Source organism: Sinohyriopsis cumingii, chromosome 1 (assembly GCF_028554795.1).
Source record: "Sinohyriopsis cumingii isolate HCF-2022 chromosome 1, ASM2855479v2, whole genome shotgun sequence".
Taxonomy (NCBI): Eukaryota; Metazoa; Mollusca; class Bivalvia; order Unionida; family Unionidae; genus Sinohyriopsis; species Sinohyriopsis cumingii.
The window spans coordinates 124,277,235-124,297,194 of NC_142961.1; the positions used below are offsets into that span (position 1 = coordinate 124,277,235).

The window sequence follows — 19,960 nt, forward strand, 5'->3', positions numbered from 1 at the left end:
GGCTCTCCCCCTAAAAAGTATAGCTTCAAAAAATATAACAAAAATACCTAAATACTGCTCTAATATTGTGAAGGTCTAAAAAAATTCATTTACAGGAACATGCCCACAAAACTTTTATTTTTGTTTTTTTTTTATAATCACAGAATGGGTGGACAAAAATATGAAAAGATGGTGATAACTAAATCATGATGCCCCCCGCTGCTTAGAAATGTTGACCATACCAATTTAACTTACAGACTGTTACAACTGCTGAGATGATACATCTGTTTAATTCAGAAAAGTGACATAGATGTATCCAGCAAAATAGAAGTGTTGTCATTTTTATATTGACCTAACTTGTATCAATAAGTGCAGTGGATAATTAACCTTTCTCCCCCTTTTTTGAACCAAAAACATCAAACATGTGCAATGTATTAGTGAACAGAATTTTTAACTTTTTAATTGCCCCTTTTTATGACATTTTTTGAGATATACTTTCTTAAGAACCCGAATTACTGCATGAAGCAAGTCCCTGTTGACAACTTAAGTTTGCAATGGAATTCATGTCAATCATGGACGTGTATGAAAACTAGGATTTGCCTAAGGATTCACGAGTAGAAGTCCCAATAATAAAATAAATCAATAAATAAATAAAGATGTGATTGGACTTAGCATATTATACTGACCAATGAGTCTAGCATACTAGAAAAAAATCCACAGCTTTAGCAATCTGAACAGACACGAACTTCTGTTTTGAATGAAGAGACAAAACATCAAATGAAAATTCACTGAGATTAAATGTAAAATTAACAATAACAAAAATTATCACTTAATGATTGTTAAGACATTAACTTTTTGTAGTAAAAGATGTTTCATCGCAAATAATTACCCAAACAAGATACCTTAGGAGAATAATACTACCTCCAAATCCAGCCCTCCCAAATAAAACTTTTAACTAAAATGATCTAAAAAGTTATCTGCCCACCTAGGTATAATACAGTAAATTAGTAATATTAATGACTCTAAACATTTGTTGTTTTTAACCTAGCAGTCTAATTACTTAAGCAGACAGTTGGAATAAAATCACAGAACCAAATTTGGCTGCCTAGAAACAGCAATTTTGGTGACTAGCAAAGTTAAACTAATAATACAATTTGATCATCAATGAAAACCTTGTCTTTTCATGTACGCTGGTCTTTAGCATGTCAGTTTATTTAGCTGTGTTTGTAACAAAAGATAAGCAAATGAATATTTATTATGAAAAAGATGCTTATGTGTCCTAGACCTCATAGGTGATTCCATTTAAGACCTGATTTCACATTATGATATGATATGGTCATGTTTTTCTTGAGAAAAAAGTTGCATATCAACATTCCCTACAATGATTGCTGCTTTTTGGCTAGAAACACTGTTTCTTCCAGTACAAAAACACCTTTCAGAAAAGACATGCAGAGCAACTCAAATGAATACAATGGATAACATAAACAGATGCTGATGATCTTGTCACTGTTTTTTTTATCCTTGTAGCTCTCAATTTCTCCACTTTCACAACACATACATCTCCAAAAATGGAAGCAAGACAAGCATTAGTTTGTCTTTGGTGAAAAAAGAAGTAGCTTCTCTTACAGGCATCAGCAGATGTAGACGAGGCATCCCTGATGGGCTTAATATCTTTTGTTTGGTGAGATGTAGTTGTTCTGACATCATCTGCTGACAATTTTGGTAATGCAGAAAGATGGGGAATATTAGTAGATGACCTGTCATGATCTCATTCCGTACATAAGTTGCCACAGCTAAAGTGGTTCAAGACTTCAAATTGATTATTGCCAGTCAGAAAAGGGAGATTTCAGTTTCTGGGGTGGAAGGGGAGAAGACCCCAACAAGGTGCCCCACTGAATCAGTTTCTCATTGCTCAACACATTAGACAGCTCGATGCTGGTCTTATCAAATTTCTTGCATTTTGAACATTTAGTCCTCATTCCTAAATTAAAAAATGAATCAAGCAATCAAAATATTAATGAACTAAGAACAAAAATGTGTTTGAATGTCACCACAACAACCATTACCAAGAGACTGAGTGAGAACATAGAGAGAACGATTAATGTAAAGCAGAACACAATAAAACAAAACATACGGTCCAAAATAGAAGTTTGCAAATGTGACAATATCACATTAAAAATGGAGAAAATGAAAAACTACAACCTGCAGTAGATATGTTATTATGCACAAGATATCCAAATCAGATGACGACTCTGATATTCAGGGGTATAATAAATGGATTTTCAAGGTCTCTGCACGACGTTGACTGCTAAACAGCAAAATCGTCTCTGCACGACGTTGACTGCTAAACAGCAAAATCGTCTCTGCACGACGTTGACTGCTAAACAGCAAAATCGTCTCTGCACGACGTTGACTGCTAAACAGCAAAATCGTCTCTGCACGACATTGACTGCTAAACAGCAAAATCTTAAAACTAGTGACACCGAGTGGCATCAAAGGGAGATAATGGGCAATGCTTATTGCTCTTTGCCTAAAAGATATAGACAGAAAAGACATTTTGCGTATTTTTGAGGGATGTTTCCTGGAGATAGCATGCTCATATCCCTAATATTAATGTGATCGGGGAATGTAGTTAAAGGAGAAATTTAAAATGGACTCCTTGTGATTGCTAATTGCTCCTAGTACCACTGAGAAAGAGAAAAAGAGATATTCAAACTGAACTTGGATACAATATATCAATAAACAACTTCTCTTTCACGTAAACAGTGCACTTTAATCGACTCTGAAATGTTTTATATATGAATTTAAATAAACACAAGCAACTCCAAAATTAAACGATATTATTTTCAGGTATTATCTTAGACCGATCGACCACAATACCTTGACAAGAATCCAAGTGCACACTGCAAATTTCATATTTACCTGCCACCAAGACAGCAGCATCAAATAAGGGAAACTGCAATGACCAACTTACACTGAATTTTCCTGCTCATCTTTTCAGAACAAGCATTGGGTCATTTTTTTCCTAATTCAGAAAGTTTAGTAATTCTCTGGATATATAATATTTTATCTTAAGTTTTATTCATAGCTGAAGTGAGAATAACCCATGTAAGCATGAGCTTCCAAAACAGGAAAATAGTACTATTACTGCACAGTGGAAAGTGTTTCATTCACACAATGAATGATGTGAAAAATGGTCAATAAAACAATGAAATAGTATTTTGCTTTCATTGTGCTATTCCTATATAACAACAGAACAATTAATATGTTTGTTTTTAATCATATAATAAAAAGGTAAAGAGTACTGGGCCATCTTTTATGTGGTGCTTATGACCTTGGGGCCAATCTTTTTCTATACTTAGTTAATAGCCTATACTTACTCCTACTTCTAAATGGACTGGTAAAGATGGCTATTATTTATGTGGCATGGAAAAATATATATGACCACAAGCTAACACAAACAAGTTACATATTTAAATACCAAGGAAAGTCACAAGGCAATAACTGTTACACCCTCTTAAAATAATTCCTAAAGCATGAAATGTAGGTCATAGTGAACTTTTTTTGTTGTAATGGTGTAGTACCAATACACATGCATCCAAAAATGAAGTTTCATGATTCAAACAATAACAGCAACTAATATATGAACTTCAAAACAAAAACTTGAAAGAAAAAGTCAGTGAAGCACATTAGGTGACAAGATGATTAAAAAACAGAAACACCACCACGGTCAAGTATCCAACACAGACGGGTGTCAATTATAAAATAATCTGGAGCAACTGGATTAAAATTGACATGTATTGGAAACTCAGAGACAATCCACGTGTACTTACCATGCTCCCATAAATATGCAAGCAAAAGATAGCTGTATGTGACATTATTTAGTGAAAATTAAATTCTAAAAAAAAACATTTTAATTTATAAAACAAACCTTGATATCATTTCAGGAGTCAACTCATTTTCCTGTTTCTCCACTTTCAAGGTGAAATTTGGTCCTTTACTCAACAAGTAAGTGGTAACTTTCCTGAAAATTATAAAAATTCTGCAAAAATCTGGATGAACTAATTATCAAGAAGGTCAGATTGATTAACTTAATTGTAGCATAAACAAATTATAAAATTAGCTTATTAACAAAGGTCCTAAGAGCAACAAATGCTCTACTGCCTAAAGAGAACAAAATATAAAATTTAAAGATATTACAATTCAGAAAAATGTTTCTAAAATACAAGATATAGGTAACACATGAAAACTCCTTAAAACCAAATTTTGTTATATAAACCGCACTCCCTCAAAAAAGTTGAAGTTTTCATGAGGTGATGCGTCATCATACAGGTTCATTATGCAGTTCACATCAAAATATTTGTCAACAAAAATATATGCACTCTGGCCAACCACATCTCTGCAATTTTTTTGTTCTACATCAGGGATACTACTCTCCAACAGTGGGTTTCATGTTCTGAAATTGGTTTGTAGAGTTTTCATTTCACATATTTTGACAAAAATGATGGCCATTCTGATTAATACAATCTTTGAGGTCAGTATATGGAATCTTCAATTTTGAGATCAGTGACTGCAGGGTAGCATTGGCACCATATCTGCCTTTTCAGTTACCCTTCATACAAAAGTGACTCAGCAGCCAACATTATGGAATACTCAAGCAAGAGGAGTAGATATAAAAACTATTGAGCTGTATTGGAGGCCAGATGAACATCATTTTCATTCAGACCCTACTGCTACAGGAAGGCTGGGACCTGCATGTTGAGCCCAAGGTCAAATTATTTCTGTAAAATATGTGACCCTGACAGTAATGGTTAGAGTAAGCATGTCACTGAATGAACCGTCTAATTATCATAATGACTCATCGCAAGAATGATGAGAATCAATTAAGAAATATCAGCAAATGAAAAATCCTAACAATGACGATGACTTTGAACACAGCACACAAAAAATGTGGGTTCAAGATGAACTGTATTGTCATAAACATCCTTTATCGATAAGAAACAGCCATATAAAGATTTTCAAGATGGCCGTCAATAGCATATATTTTGGAGGTTAGATCAACATGGTTTTAATAAAGATCACATGTACACTGCAAGAAAAAAGTGAATTCTTTTAGAATGTTGGTATAACTATCCAATTAAATGAGTACAAATTATCTGTAATGAAATTGTTTTAATTTTTGGAAGTCACATTCAGGATCAACTGAGAAGATTTTTAGTGAAAAATCCATATTAATATAACCATCCCTTTAAAGGAATAGTGATAACAAACTTTCAAGATGGCCACAATTGATCAGCTTTTAGGACCAGCTAGATATCATAAGTCTTGTAGTGAAAACCCAATGTTTCTTGAAACATCTGTCCAGGAAAAGTAACAGGATTTTCAAGACAGCTACTATAGTAACCATGCTGCAGAGGAAAAAAAGGCCCAATTTTCATTTCAAGCCAACTACATAAAAAAATCTTTCCATGACAGTATGACTTTAAAGTATGGAGAAACAGAGAAACAGTGAAAATATTTTCAAGATGGCCATCAAATGGAGGTCTGATTAACAGAGTATTGACTCAAAACCAAATAGACATTATAAAAAGCTTTACTGGATGTTCGTCGGGTAATATTTTCACCTGGGACTAAATAGACATCATAAGAAGTCTTACTGGATGTTCATGGGGTAATATTTTCACCTGGGACTAAACAGACATTATAAAAAGCCTTATTGGATGTTCATGGGGTAATATTTTCACTTGGGATATCATAAAAAGTCTTAAAGTGGAAACTTCATGCTGATATGGTCATCCATGTACAGGGAACTACAAGTTTTACAATATGGATGCCATGGCAGATATACTAGATGCCAGTTTGTCACCCTTTTACTTAGAACCATTTAGACATAATAATATTGTAAGCAAAACTCCATGTCAATTTAACCATCCATTCAGCTGCAGTAGTCCAGATGGAAGCCATAATGGCTTTCAGTGCAAACTGAATTTTCCTTGACATATGGTTGACCTGAAGCATGAAAAACTGTTACAGTAAAAGCCATCAAACATTTTACATTGCAAACTGGCTATCACAAACTTTTGAATGTTTTCATTCCCATTGTTTCAAAATAAATATTTACTGCCCTCTTACAGTTGTATCACCTTCTGTGACTTTGACCACTGTTAGCACCAACAGAGACATGGGTGAACATCCACTAATGAAAAGTTGTAGTTATTATTTTCAGTTTTAATTCTGATGAAAAAGCATGCCCAGGAGGGCACAAAGGGTCAAGATCTGGGGGATAAAGAGCAACACATTATAAGAAACCACAAGGCTACTCCCAATGGACAACATTATAAAAATAGTACATGAAAAATTATCTATAAAACTATATTAACCAAAGTCAGTAAAGTATAAAATAAAGGTCAAATGGAGGCATATTAAAAATTATTTCCAAACACCATGGCTCACTTACACCTCTGTGACAAGTTTCCTCTTTTTGTACTCATTTGTCTGTGCCTCTGTCACGTCTGACAGGTCCAGCTTATCTATTTTACCCAATATAATCTGAACCTCATCTGTGATATTCTCAACCTGAAAATGAACACAACCAATTACTGCATTTGTTAAATATGATCAGACAAGCAACTAAGATAATATTTGATATGACGGTCCATTTGAGTACACCTTGCGGATAAGTTATAGAGTGTAAAATCTGCTAAAGTAAGATCCAAAATGCAAAACACAAGTCATAAAATGTGCTGGTTAACCAGCGTTCGTGATTATTATTTCAACATTTATCATTTTAACTGAACAATTTAAACCCTGATTTACATACATATTATGTAATCAAAGTTGATCTGTGTCTATGCTATTCACAGTAGTGTGCAAAATATGGGTAAATAAAACTTTACACAAGCATACTTAGCTTTTTCATTGTCAGTGTCAGTGACCTGATTCATAAATACAATATCAGTGACCTGATTCATAACTAGGCCTATCAGAAATGGATGCTTTACAAACAGGCCATGAACTACAATTTGCTCAGCAGGTATTTCAGTAGATCAGGTTATAAAAGCGTAAGAGTGGGCATTCTGAAGCTGTAACTCCTTTATGTCGAAAATCCAACTCAGTCAAGGTCTAATGAATATGAAGTTGGTTGAAATCTAACAAACTGGTAATGCTCCAGAAAACGAAGTTAATAGGATGAGAACCAGGGAGGATAACTCCTGTAAATGATGGTGTAAAATTATTCTGGAAATCGAACTCATTCAAGGCTCATTCACCTTAAAGTTACATACTAAATTTGGATGATATTCAACAATAATAAAATTATGCTGCAGATACATAAATCAGAAGAAGTGAAAATGCAGGGGCCATAACATCTGTCTCTGATATCACGGAATGATAGAAAGTGTGCATTTTTTATATTTTTAACATAGCTTTAACAATTTTTCAGTTATATTGCTACAATGTGCAACAGCTAATAGTGATGTCTAGCACTGGGGCATCATGTCTCACCAAGTCACATTATCCTGACACCAGGATGACCTGTCCTAACACTAACCTCGTAATGCTGAGCACCAAGCAAGGCAGCTGTTAGTACCATTTCTATAAGTCTTTGTTATGACTCGGCTGGGGTTCAAACCCATGACCTCCCACATCAAAAGCAGACACTCCAATCACTGGGCCACCAGAGCGGTAGGAATGATAGAAAGTAAACTACTTCAAGGTCTTATAAACATTAAGGTGCAGCTAAATTGGGTTGAAATAATAATTAAAAAACTATTAGTGAAGTTATTATTATTGGAGGATAGAAAACACGGCAACTCCTATAAATCTTACGGAATAATGGGATCAAACTCATTTAAGGTACCATCAACATAAAGCTACTTGCGAAATTTGGCTGAAATCCAACAATCCTTGGCAAAGGATTGCTGCAGAAAGGACAAACAGGGGGCATAACTCCTTCAAGGTCTCATAATTATAAAGGCACAGAAAAGTCTGCATAAAATCCAACAATCTTTGGCATAGTTATGCTGCAAAAAACCAAAGTCAGGAGGAATGCTAATCAGGGGCACAACTTCTATAGATGATATAGTGTTTCAGAAAAGGACAACTGTCCTAAACCTGCTGAAGATTAATGACAATTAACAAAATATGAGTGCCTGTCAGTGAGATTAATTAATTACTGATTTTTTTGTACTGATAATGCAGTTTCAGTACTTACTGTGATGATTTTACCAGTAAATGGCACTTCAAGAACACCAGTTCATTTAGCTAAACAAAATTTATGTATCTTTGTAGCATACTTCTAATAATGATAATACTAAAAAAATAATGATACTACCAATAATAACGATAATACTATTCAACATACATAAATCCTGCATGAACCATGTTCAAGAGCTAAACCTGCCATCAGAGGCAACCTGTCTACAAAGGCCATATACGTCTTTTCCATAAGTGGCTGCTATAGACAGGTTTAACTCTAATTAGTTTTAGATGATACCAGCCAATCATGGAAGGCTGATACTAACACTAAAGCAGCAGAAACAAAATGAGACATTTTCCACCACATTTAATAGTTAGGTACATCAACATTTTCATTAGGTCACAACTTGTTTTATCCTCTTTGAATGTTTTATATTCAGTTACATAAATATAGGGAAACCACATTAATATTCAGGACAACATGTCCAGCAAGCAAGTTTTTGTAACCAAATAAAGACAAACCAGCAGTACATGACAACTACAAATGAACCACAGTGACCAAATGAGGTTTTCAGTACTGGTCAATACAACTGCCAGAAATCACTCATGTAACTGACATCTACCTAAAATCAAAATGTCAAGAACAGCTGGCCAGTGAATCTGGTTTGGTATGTTTTCATATTTGTCTGTTACGGAAACAAAGCTGCAAGCCAAGTTTCATCAAGCACAGAAAAAGCTTGGTAAAGTTGTGCTGTGGAAACCAAAAACAGGAGCATGGGCAATGGGTGGGGAGCATGACACCTGATATAATGTCAATGAACACTTCATTCATTAACACAAAATTAATATCAAGATATATAGCAAAAATCCAACAGTTCCCAGTAAAATATTCTTGTGGAAACAAATTCATAGTACAGTTGTCTTGTTGCGTTTAGTAAATGTGGATGGTGGACTTTTTTTGTTGGAAACCATTTTTCTTCTTCAGTGAATGATTTAGACCACAGAATTAAGAATTAACACTGAAGTGCTTTTATCTGACAGAAAGTCTATGCTGTCCACAATGATTAGTAACTGTAGATGGTGTACTATGCGGATAACATTTTTCTTCTTCAGTCACAATGACCTTGATCTGTGACCTTTCAACTTGGAAATCAACAAACAGGTTCTTCCTTACCCATGTGCAAGTTATCCACAAAGTTTGGTAAATTCAGTTACTGAGTTTTTGTGCAGAATAATTTGTCTTCTTTCAGCCACAGTGACGTAAACCTTTTAGCTTTTGAGTCTGAAATCAATGGATTTTTTCATTACCTCATGCACAAGCTATCAACAATATTTCGTACCTGTAGATGGTGGATAAGTCAAATTATTATGCAGAACTTAAACTGGTAACACAGACAGACAAAATATTACAATATTCTCAGCCTTGCTGTGAGAGTATAAGAATCATTCATCACAGCTGGTGAACCAAGCTCTATAGCGAGAAAGTATGATCACAAAACTGACCACAGACTAATGTAGGCTACATCAGACACCATGCTCAAGCGCTTCTCAAATAGATAAGTACATCAAACAATAACAATGTAGTTGATCAACCTCATACATGATGAGAGAATCGTCTCCACACTTTCAAAATGTATGCAAAACTTTCTGCACAAAGCTTTAGTCTGGCAGTGGGAAAAAACAAACTCACATGTATACAAACCAACAAACACCTACACAAAAGCTTGAAAAATGTACAAGGCTGACAACAGATTATCACAGAAGAAATACTGTAAACTAATTCTGAAGTTTTTGTTAGTATCTCTGATACAAATAAAGCTACTGAAATCTACAAACTTTAAAATATTTAGTCCATTTACAATTTTTGTTCAAAGATCTTGATTACATTCCATTCTTTACTAACCTTTCTAAGAACTTTAGGTCCTCCTTCTGCCTGCTTGTCTATTGTGATCCAGCCTGCTTGCATAGCCTTACTAAATCCAATTTTTGAATTTGGCACAGATATCTGGAAAAGAACAAATTTCAATAAAACATTTGAAATGAATGGGGAAAAAATTCATTCATGACCAAATAGAAACCTGCCAATCCTAACAAGACCTTCTCAGTAAAGCAGATGTTTCAAAACTGAATCTGGAAAGATGACATATCTAGAGTGTTAATTATCTATAGTGTCAATTATCAACTATGCAATTTCCAGTACAAAGACAAATTTAGATATAAATAAAAATTAAAGACAAACAAAGTTGCAAAGCTAATGACACAATTTTACGTTAGTATTCCTATAAAATATTTGTATAAAAATGTTTAAAGAAAACAAGCATCAAAATGAGAGTGAAAGATTTTGTATGTACCATTGATGCTAATGCAAAGCTTTAACTATCATATGTGGTATTGAGAAACAGCTTAAAACCTTTTCTCAGAAAAATAACCAATTTGTTTTAATCACTGACATTCACTATTGACAACTTTATAGACGAGGTCATCTTATACTGAAGTACCTTATAGTGAGGTATTTTATATTGCGGATCTTAAATATGCCCCTTATACTAATGTACCTTATAGTGAGGTAGTATTTTATATTGTGGAACTTACAATATGCCCCTTTTACAAACAATCATCCCTATTAGTCTTTCATTTATCGGGGTTCCCTCAGTTTTAAAACAAGAATCTCCAAGTCTTTTCAAGTCCCTCCTCCGAAATTCACTGTTTTCAATGTTCACTTATGACCATTTCTGAACAGAAGTAAAACATCTAAGCTTAGAAAATGTGCATTTTTAAAATCAATAACATTTCTATTTGGAGTGACTCCCATAACATCAGAAATAAACATATGACTATGTACTATGGATGTATCACTAGAAACAAGTATAACTATTTCAAATCAAAGTGTATATAAATCGGCATGGAACGCATTGTAAATTAACTAGCTAAAAATGGTAACTTTATTCTATTTTTATGTGAAGTGTTGTTTCAAAAAAGGGCTATTTTAAATCATGACATGCCCTTTTAAAATTATATACATTGAAAAAAAGGAAGCTAATTTTTTTTTAATCCACTTGCGCTGATTTCAGTGAGAGAAAAAAATTTGATGCAACAATCCTTGGGATGAGTGAGTTACAACAAATACTTTCCATCTCATCAATTAACTCAGCAAGGCACATGTATCCATAACATGACAATGCTCTTAAAAGCCACTGGCACTGGACACTAGCTTGATGTAGGCAGTGTTTTCGACCAGCTCTGAACACAATAATTTCTAATTTCATGATTTTAGTACCAGGCTTGTGCTGGGTACCTGTGTAAAACACAAGGTTGGCTTCCGTTGCAATATGTGCTGGATTGACAAGTAGGTGAAATAGGCAAAGGTGATCAATAACTGACATATGCAAGACGTTATCCAATGTTGAGCTTCTGAACTTGTTATGGCACAAAATCATCAGTCCAGGGAGAGCAAGTAGTTTTTCTTGGCACAGGACAAGAGAACAAGTTTCTTCCTAAACTATGCTTCGCCTACTTTCAGTGGCCTTTATATTTAATGCAGTCATTGTCAGGGATGAAAAGAACATGGGATTCTGTGCTGAAAATTACCCCAACATCTGGTAGATTTCCATGTATTTAGCAAAGTTTCCAAACGCAAGTGATGTCAAAGGTTACTGTTGATCATAATGCGTAATGCCATGTTCCCTGTGCAAGATAACAAATAATATGCAAAGATATAATTATCATGATAAATTTACATTCAATTTAGATATCTAAATGGGAACTGGGGAAGATAAGCTTTATTAATCCTCTCTAAAATATTTACTGAGATCACACAGTGTAATGCTAGTCTGTTGGTCTTCTTATCTTCTACATGAAAAAAGACACAGATATCAAGCAGAGTATTAGTTAACCATTTGGTTAACCAGTCAACTTTACCAATACATTCGCCTCAGCACTTGGATCTACTATACAGACTTGTTGAGGGCAAGCATTCATATGACTCAACCCAATCCCTGTCCCCGTACCATAAGGGCTCCTATGAACAGTGTCTGGACAAAGATTTGGCAGGCGACTTGTATCTGTAGATAGACCATTCCCCAGATCTGAAAGACTTAGTTTCTGAGCTCTTCCCTTACCAGATGGCTCAATTCCATCACAACAACAGGCTCCAGGGACTCGGAGTCAAGTCCTCTCAACCATTACTGGGATAGGAGTGGGGATGACTTACTTTCAGACCACACCAAGTTGTGGGGAAGTAGAGAGTGCACCTCCACCTCATGGGAAGGGCACGATTCATTCTCTGTCCAACAGGATATGAGGGAGGGCTGCTCTTACCTCACTGGAGGACACAATTTTCTCTCTGCATTCACAAAATCAGAAGGGCGCTGCTCTTCCCTATCTAGAGGGCAGGACTTAGTTTCCACTCATTTAAAACCTCCTGCAGGAGGGCCCACTAACTCTGAAAGTTTCTGAAAAGAAACTGGCAATCCTTCTCCAAGACCAAAGGAACTCTGAGAAAGAGAACCCCCAAAATGCATAACATGATGAGGATGGAACTTTCTTCCTTGCTTTATAAACACGTCTACACTCTTGAGAGATCCCAGACCTTGGCCGAACATAAGCTTGGTGTGTCCCATGGGAATTTCCTGTGACAATACCTACCCACACCCTACTTGGATAGTGTTCCTGTAAAAGAAAGCTGAAAAGATTTTTATATATAAAAAAAAATTATATACAACTGAAAAACACATGGTAATGCATAAACTAAGTCTAGACTAATACTCAGGTCACAATGTTTATATGCAATGCTAAGCTCAGTACAGAAAAAAATACAAGATAATCAAGTCAACCAGGCTTAAGTGAAAGCTAGGGATGGCTAAATTAGCACACAAACAACAGTATAATTGCTAATAAAAATGGGTAAATTCATGGAAAGCTATCCAAAACTAAACAGAAAACAGAACCAATTTTGATTACCAAGCACATGATATGAAGGAAACAAAGGAAACGTATATACCATTAATTGATCCTGGTTAATGCCATCCTTGGGAACAGTCTTAAAAATCTGTGCTTCATGACTGCCATTAGCCAGAACAACTTTGCCTTCATCTGTCAGCTGTAGTCTTTTTAAAACCTGTTGCTCTGCCTTGATTACCTAATGATAATAATAATAATAATAATAATAATAATAATAATGGTGAGCATTGCACTGCTACCCAATGATGGCGAGAAAAGTATATTCCAATTCATGAACAATTACACAGCACACCATGCACACCACAAGCAAGCTTTAATAGTCTCAAGTACCCATTATAAACATTAATTATCATGCAGAAAATAAGTTCAGTCAAAAGTGATGATGACAATGATGTGTTGGTCACTTTTCAAATCAAAGTTTTTTGGCACTTAATTCTCTTTAATCTTTTCAAATTTAACAGTTTTAGTTTTAACGTATTTTCTATTCTTTTTTCTATTCAAATTGGAGGTACAATAATGAGTTGATAAAAACTGCAGATTAATGTTGCTTTTGTATTATTATTATTTATCATTACTTTTAAAATCTGCTTAGGAAGTTATTATCAATGTCCACCATTAGAATCTGGATTTTACTGGCTGAAAATCACTGGCTACGAGTAACCTTGGAGTAATAGAAAATTGTACAAGCATAGTTTATACCTTGACTAGAAACTTCAGAAGAGGCTTCACATGAAAAGCACTCCACTCATCTAATTCCTATACACCACACATACACAATACAGTTAGCCTAGCATAATACATTATGCACTTAATTTTGTCTCTCTTGTAATTAATTCTGAAATGGGAAGAACTCTGCATAACTCCAAACCTGTGATAAAACTGGCAAAAAATTGTATGCACTGTATCATGTGTATACTATCAGATATTTTGATGATATAAGCGAATATACCAAATCTGGTACTACTCTGATCATAAATAAGGCATCAAGGTTGGTAACATGTTCAACCAATCAGATATACATATAACATCACCTCATTAATATACATGGATGTTGCTCACAACTCACCCGAGATCTTAATGACACAAACTTACATAGCAACTCTAATCAAAATCTGGCCTCATGAGTGTGTACAAGCTCAGCCCCTCTGAAACACTATTACACCTCTCCCTCGATAACTCGCGCACAATGGGGTCCATAAACATAGACCGCACTATAAGTGAGGCGCGAGTTACCGATGGACCTCCACAAATTAAAAAAAATCACTTTGACATCGAAAAAACTTGGGGGCAGGGGTGGCGTTAGGGAAATGGGCTGTTTAATGACTGAATCCTCATTTTACAATCACATCAATAATAATTTTTAATAATGCACTTTTTCTAATGAAGCTGTTCATTAGTCTGTATAAATAACATTTTTTTTCTCTCAAAATATCCAACATATGCAAAACAGTTCCAACTGGTCTGAACAACCATCACGTGTATGCAAAAATCTGTGTATTACGTCAATGCTTTTTGTTTTCTTGAAGAGTCTGGTTCCTGTAGTGGTATTTAATAGCATCTTGCCAAATCGGTAGTCCACAATTTGGGAACTAGACTAACTGTTGATACACCTCCAAACAAGATTCCTTTTTTTTTCAGAAACACGCAACATTTATTGCGTGACATGTCTATGACGAAACTCAATTTTGCATTGTTTAATTAGTACAATGTTAATGTCATGATTTCATTGGAAGTAATAATGAAATTTCTTATCATCCCTGAGGATATCTCTAAATACCAGTTCAAGAATTCTCTGAAACTCGCTTGCCCACAATGGTCCATATCATTCTGTGAAATCAAGATCTTTATTTTACGAAGTATTCTTTTCGCTTTGCTGCCTTGTTGTCTTTGATCACTTATGAGAGAGTCAGTTAATTTAAGGTAGTTTCTGTTACATACACAATAAAATTTATCACAGTGATCGATTGATCAAATGAAGTGAGTTCACCCAACATGCAACAGAGGCCGCTAGATTTTAAGTTAGTCAGATTTTTGTGCCTTTTAACTTTTCTTTTATTCCACCTTTTTTTTATTCAAAAGACGTAATTAACATGATAATAAAAAGGAGGCCAGCTTTTAATTCAGTGCAACAATACAAGAACAATACTTCCGCAAGTCAGTTATCAAAACACAGTCGGCACTTAATTAGGTTCTCAGAGAAACGCTCGCAGACATAGCTGTTACGGTAGATTGACGCATTTTACGTTTAATTACAGGAGGACACATTGCACTTACGATGACTGCACTTAAAAGGAACTAAAAGATGGAACTAGAACACAAATTTCAATTGATAAAAAATTATTTAATTTGTATCTATTTATTAAAGTACTGCCTCCACTCAGCGTAAGTAACATTTTCATTGATCGAAATTTCCTTACATATCGTTAATTGCGGTGTACTAGGAATGTCGTTTGGAAAGAAAATGTAAAAAATTGTATGAGTTATTTTTAAATTTGATATTTCATAGTGTTGATTTAAATTTCCAGGTCTAATCTACCGTTTTTAACGATAAAACGAGCGATACATCAAAGTTTCTGTTACCAATTTTGATCGCGATTTTCTTCAAGTTCAACAAATAGGGATACATTTTTGGGGTATTTTCATGTTTAAAAAATGGGACCCACGCCTGACACCGCGTTATAAGCGGGTTCGCGAGTTATCAGGGTGCAAATTATCGAGGGAGTGGTGTACATGAATTATATACATGGATGTCACTTATAATCAACTCCACTGAATAACATGCAGCACTTCTATGAAAAGTGCTTTATAATAGCTTGTTAGTACAATCAACATTAAGAAAGCTCATTATGTGGTCCATAGAGACCCTCAGCAATTATTAAGTCTGCTGCGACTCACAGCATTGTTCAAGTGGTCTGCAAAAAAGGTTTGAGAACCAATGCTATTGGGTGTTCACAAAAAAGTGTTGCCAGACTCATGGATGACAGACAGTGCTCAATAATGCAGGAAAATAAAATAAGATCACCCTGCCTTGAGCCAGATAGCTAACCAGAAGCCCAAGTGGGCATATTGTTCACAAGATGTACATACATGCAACCTAATAGTTGACCATATCACAAAGCAAGAATATATAGCACTGTAAAAACACACGCTATGTAAACATTTGTAAGAATTTGAATTTATTAGAGAAAACGCATCAGACTAGACATCTAAATAGTCCTACATGTAAGACCTCGATGGTGATATTTATGCTGTGGGCATCAAGGTCTTACTATAGGCTTAAATGATCATGGTTGGGTATTTATCAATGTGTAAATTTTACCTAATCAGTCACAAAGTAAATAAAGTCTGAAGGACTTTATGTTAACTTTGTGAGTGATTAGGTAAAATGTACACATCGATAAATACCCAACCATGATCATTTAATCCTTATAATTCCAACTTACTTACTTTCTAACATCAGATCAGCAGATTTAATCAACTAAACATTCACTTTTAGGTACATCAAAGTTTTCTTTCATTAGCCTCTTAACTGCGATAGAATACATAGCCCTACCTTTGCTAGCCAAGATTCATCAGTTCTTTATACAGTGACATGGGGTAGCATGTCATTATGGGTGATGCCATTGGTATATTGCTATGACCATTACTTTAATATATAAAAAATGGTTATTGCAGTTAAACCAGGCATATTCCCTTTTTTTCGAAAATTACGCTTGCGTATGACGTGTTGTTATAGCAAAGTCGTTCTGATCTTTTAAAAGGAAAATAGGGTCCATTTTTAGTGATATCTCTTGACATATGACCCTGACCTTTAATAATCAGTGCAGTAACATATTGTTGAGGTGAAATACAATATTTTCCAAAGATTGGCTTCTAAAGCCTGCCATGGGCCTTCTTCAGCAAAAGGGGTTAGCGTTAGAGTGCAGGAAGGTCTATGGAATCACACTGTTTTAACTTCTAATGGACTATTTTAATCTGTGGCTTGTCATTTTTTATTGGAAATCACAGGAGTGGTTGTGTGGGATCTTCTTGTTATTATGAGTGTGTAAGGCACAGATACAGATAAAACTTCACATCAAATGATCTGGAAACAGGGAAACAAAAGTAGTCCACAGAATTTATCGATGTGTAAAAAATTCCAGATCAGTATCACATGACCGTTTACATCCAATCAAAACATAGAAAACGTAATCAATTCATAAAAATTGGAATTATAGTAAGTATATTAATTACACATAAATTAGTGGAAGAGCATTGATATAGGCTGCCAAGTGTGTGGGATGTTCCTAAAATTTTGATTACTCTTTCTGATGTCAACGACATTGGAGCATGCTATACAAGGCCATTATTTGGATAGTAAGACATAGCACTAAAACAAAAACAACATGTGCTATGTCTTACATTGTAGGACTAGACATTGACCCAAACAACATAAATATATCTGTATACATATTACATAGTCCTCGTAAGACCTTGATGCTGATATTTATGTTGTGGGAGTCAAGGTCTTACAGCCTAACTAACGGCACTGTGTAGCGTGTTTTTATGTAGACTGACATCATTACAAAAGTCAACTTTTCAGGAATATTGTTCAGGAATATTTCACACAACTGACAAGTAAAATAATGATGATTTTCTACAAAGTAAAGTCATAATGTTTTAGTCAGACTTTACTTACTCTGGTATCTTTTCTCTCATAAATTCTTATTCTCACAAAAGAAATGGACCTGTTTTCAAGTTTCATTTGCCTACATTTCAGCTGGCTGGAAAGTGATGAAAGCCGGAAATGCCTAAATTGGGCTAAGTTGAAATACTATTGTTTAACGAAACGAATAAAAAGATATTATGCCTATTAGAACTGTAAGCAATGGTTCGTTTCGTTCAAGAACCATATCCCCAACACTAACCTACTTGAACTTCGGCATACCTCAACTACCGCCGCATTGCAAGAAATTCGAATGTATGTCAATGGAACGTGAAAATACATCCATTTGCTAGTATCATATTTTCATTTCGCCAAGATAAAGACAGCACAGTAAGTATATTAATTACACATAAATTACTGGAAGAGTATTGATATAGGCTGCCAAGTGCATGGGATGTTCCTGAAACTTTGATTACTCAATTCGATGTTAACAACATCGGAACACGATATACAAGGCCGTTACTTGGATAGTAAGACACAGCACTAAAACATAAACAACACGTGCCATGTCTTACATTGTAGGACTAACGTCTTAGACTAAGGACTAGGACGACGTCCTACATTGTAGAAATATAAGATTCATATCCCCGTGCTATATGATGTCCTTGATTTGAGACTGAAGGGAAATACTTAATAAGTTAAATGTGGTATGGAGCACAAACATAACATTAACAGTGAAATGATGCAATCATATGAAAGTTACTGAAACCGACATATTGGTTGACAGTCAACATCGATTTTAAAACTTCCACTCTCTGCTTACATCTCCAAGAGCCTGTAAACTTTTCACTGCACCCACAATTTTCTGGTGATCTTCCTTCAAAGACTCGGCAAGCTGCAATGTGTTTATTTTGTCCGACTTGTCAATATGCTGCAGAACGAGACCGGTAATGTCAGCCATTTTGTAGAAGAACACTACTTCCGGGTTCTGTCTAAAACTCTCTACGGCATGACGACTAACAATGGGGGAAAACCGAATCGAATCGAACCGGTGCTATTGTCCGAAAGCAATGTTTCGAGAAAAATTCATAATCAAATGACAAAGGAGTGCAACCTTAAATCCCATATAGATTTTCAAATGACAGAAATGTAGTTGAAACACAACCACCTAAAGACCTGACACTGTCAAAACAGAAAAATGATGTGTGGAGGCCGATTCGGCCCGTGGTTGATTTGGACGTGGCTTATTTGGATCGAATTATAGGCCGATTTTGGATTAAAGGTCAGGCTGCATTGGACCATATTAGAGACTCAGTCGGACCATGTGAAATATTAAATTTTGTCTTAGATTTCAATGTGGCATTTACAGATGTTTGTAACATGATGTTTCTCATTATCCCCAGGTAATATCAGCAGGTTTAAAACTGCATTTAAGGAAACAAAACCTCGACTTTACGTGAAATGATCGTGCTGTTCTGCATTCAGATCAAATAAAATAATGTTAGACTGTTTATCTTGCATTGCAAATTTTAAAGTGAAATATTTTCAAAGCAGCTTATTAAATTGTGAGAAATAATAACATTACTAATACTTATAGTTGTCGGAGTATGTTAATGCGTTTGTTATATTTATGTAAATTTGTCGTTATCCGGCACATTGTATGTGTGCTGATAGTAATAACACTTGTATACTACAAATGAATCTGGGTCTTGTCAAAGTTACGATGATCTACTAATTTAATGAACCTGGCATTAATCATAATTTAAAATAAATTATGACGTAACGGTAACGAACATGATGGTGTTGTCTTTCTTGAAAAGTTAAACATATTTTACTAATTGTTATGTATATTTGATTTAATTTATATTTGATTTAATTTAATTGTTTAGTTTGCTAGTTTTAAAGTTTTTTATTCCATTACATGTTATAGTAATGTAATTTTGTTTACTGGAATTTGACATTTTCCAGAAATTAGTTTGATCTGACTGTTTTGTCGTAAACACCTAAAAATATAGCTTCTTATCTAAAAGCTGACCTAGTTCCTGAGCTTGATTAAGAATAAAGTAAACAACATTTTTATTGTTCATTCTTAATGTAGGATTGATAAGAGTGAAATCGTAGCTGACTGGGAGTACGTGATGTTAAGTATTTGAAGCTTCGATATGCTTCTATAAAGTGATC

General features: G+C 34.8%; 1 protein-coding gene across 2 annotated transcripts in view; it reads right to left on the reverse strand.

The window, feature by feature from the left end:
• LOC149807807 (phenylalanine--tRNA ligase alpha subunit-like) overlaps positions 1-18,749 on the reverse strand; it is a 41,594-nt gene extending 22,845 nt beyond the window's left edge. For both annotated transcript variants that reach the window (XR_016423505.1, XM_089970697.1), the window contains exons 1-5: positions 18,603-18,749; positions 13,175-13,312; positions 10,079-10,180; positions 6,437-6,555; positions 3,911-4,003 (exon numbers count right to left, since the gene is read on the reverse strand). Coding sequence is in view for 1 of the 2 variants with exons in the window: in XM_089970697.1 (XP_089826823.1) it covers positions 3,911-4,003; positions 6,437-6,555; positions 10,079-10,180; positions 13,175-13,312; positions 18,603-18,740 (590 nt within the window). In the remaining variant the exon portion in view is untranslated. The remainder of the gene's footprint in view (positions 1-3,910; positions 4,004-6,436; positions 6,556-10,078; positions 10,181-13,174; positions 13,313-18,602) is intronic.
• Positions 18,750-19,960: the final 1,211 nt, after the last annotated feature.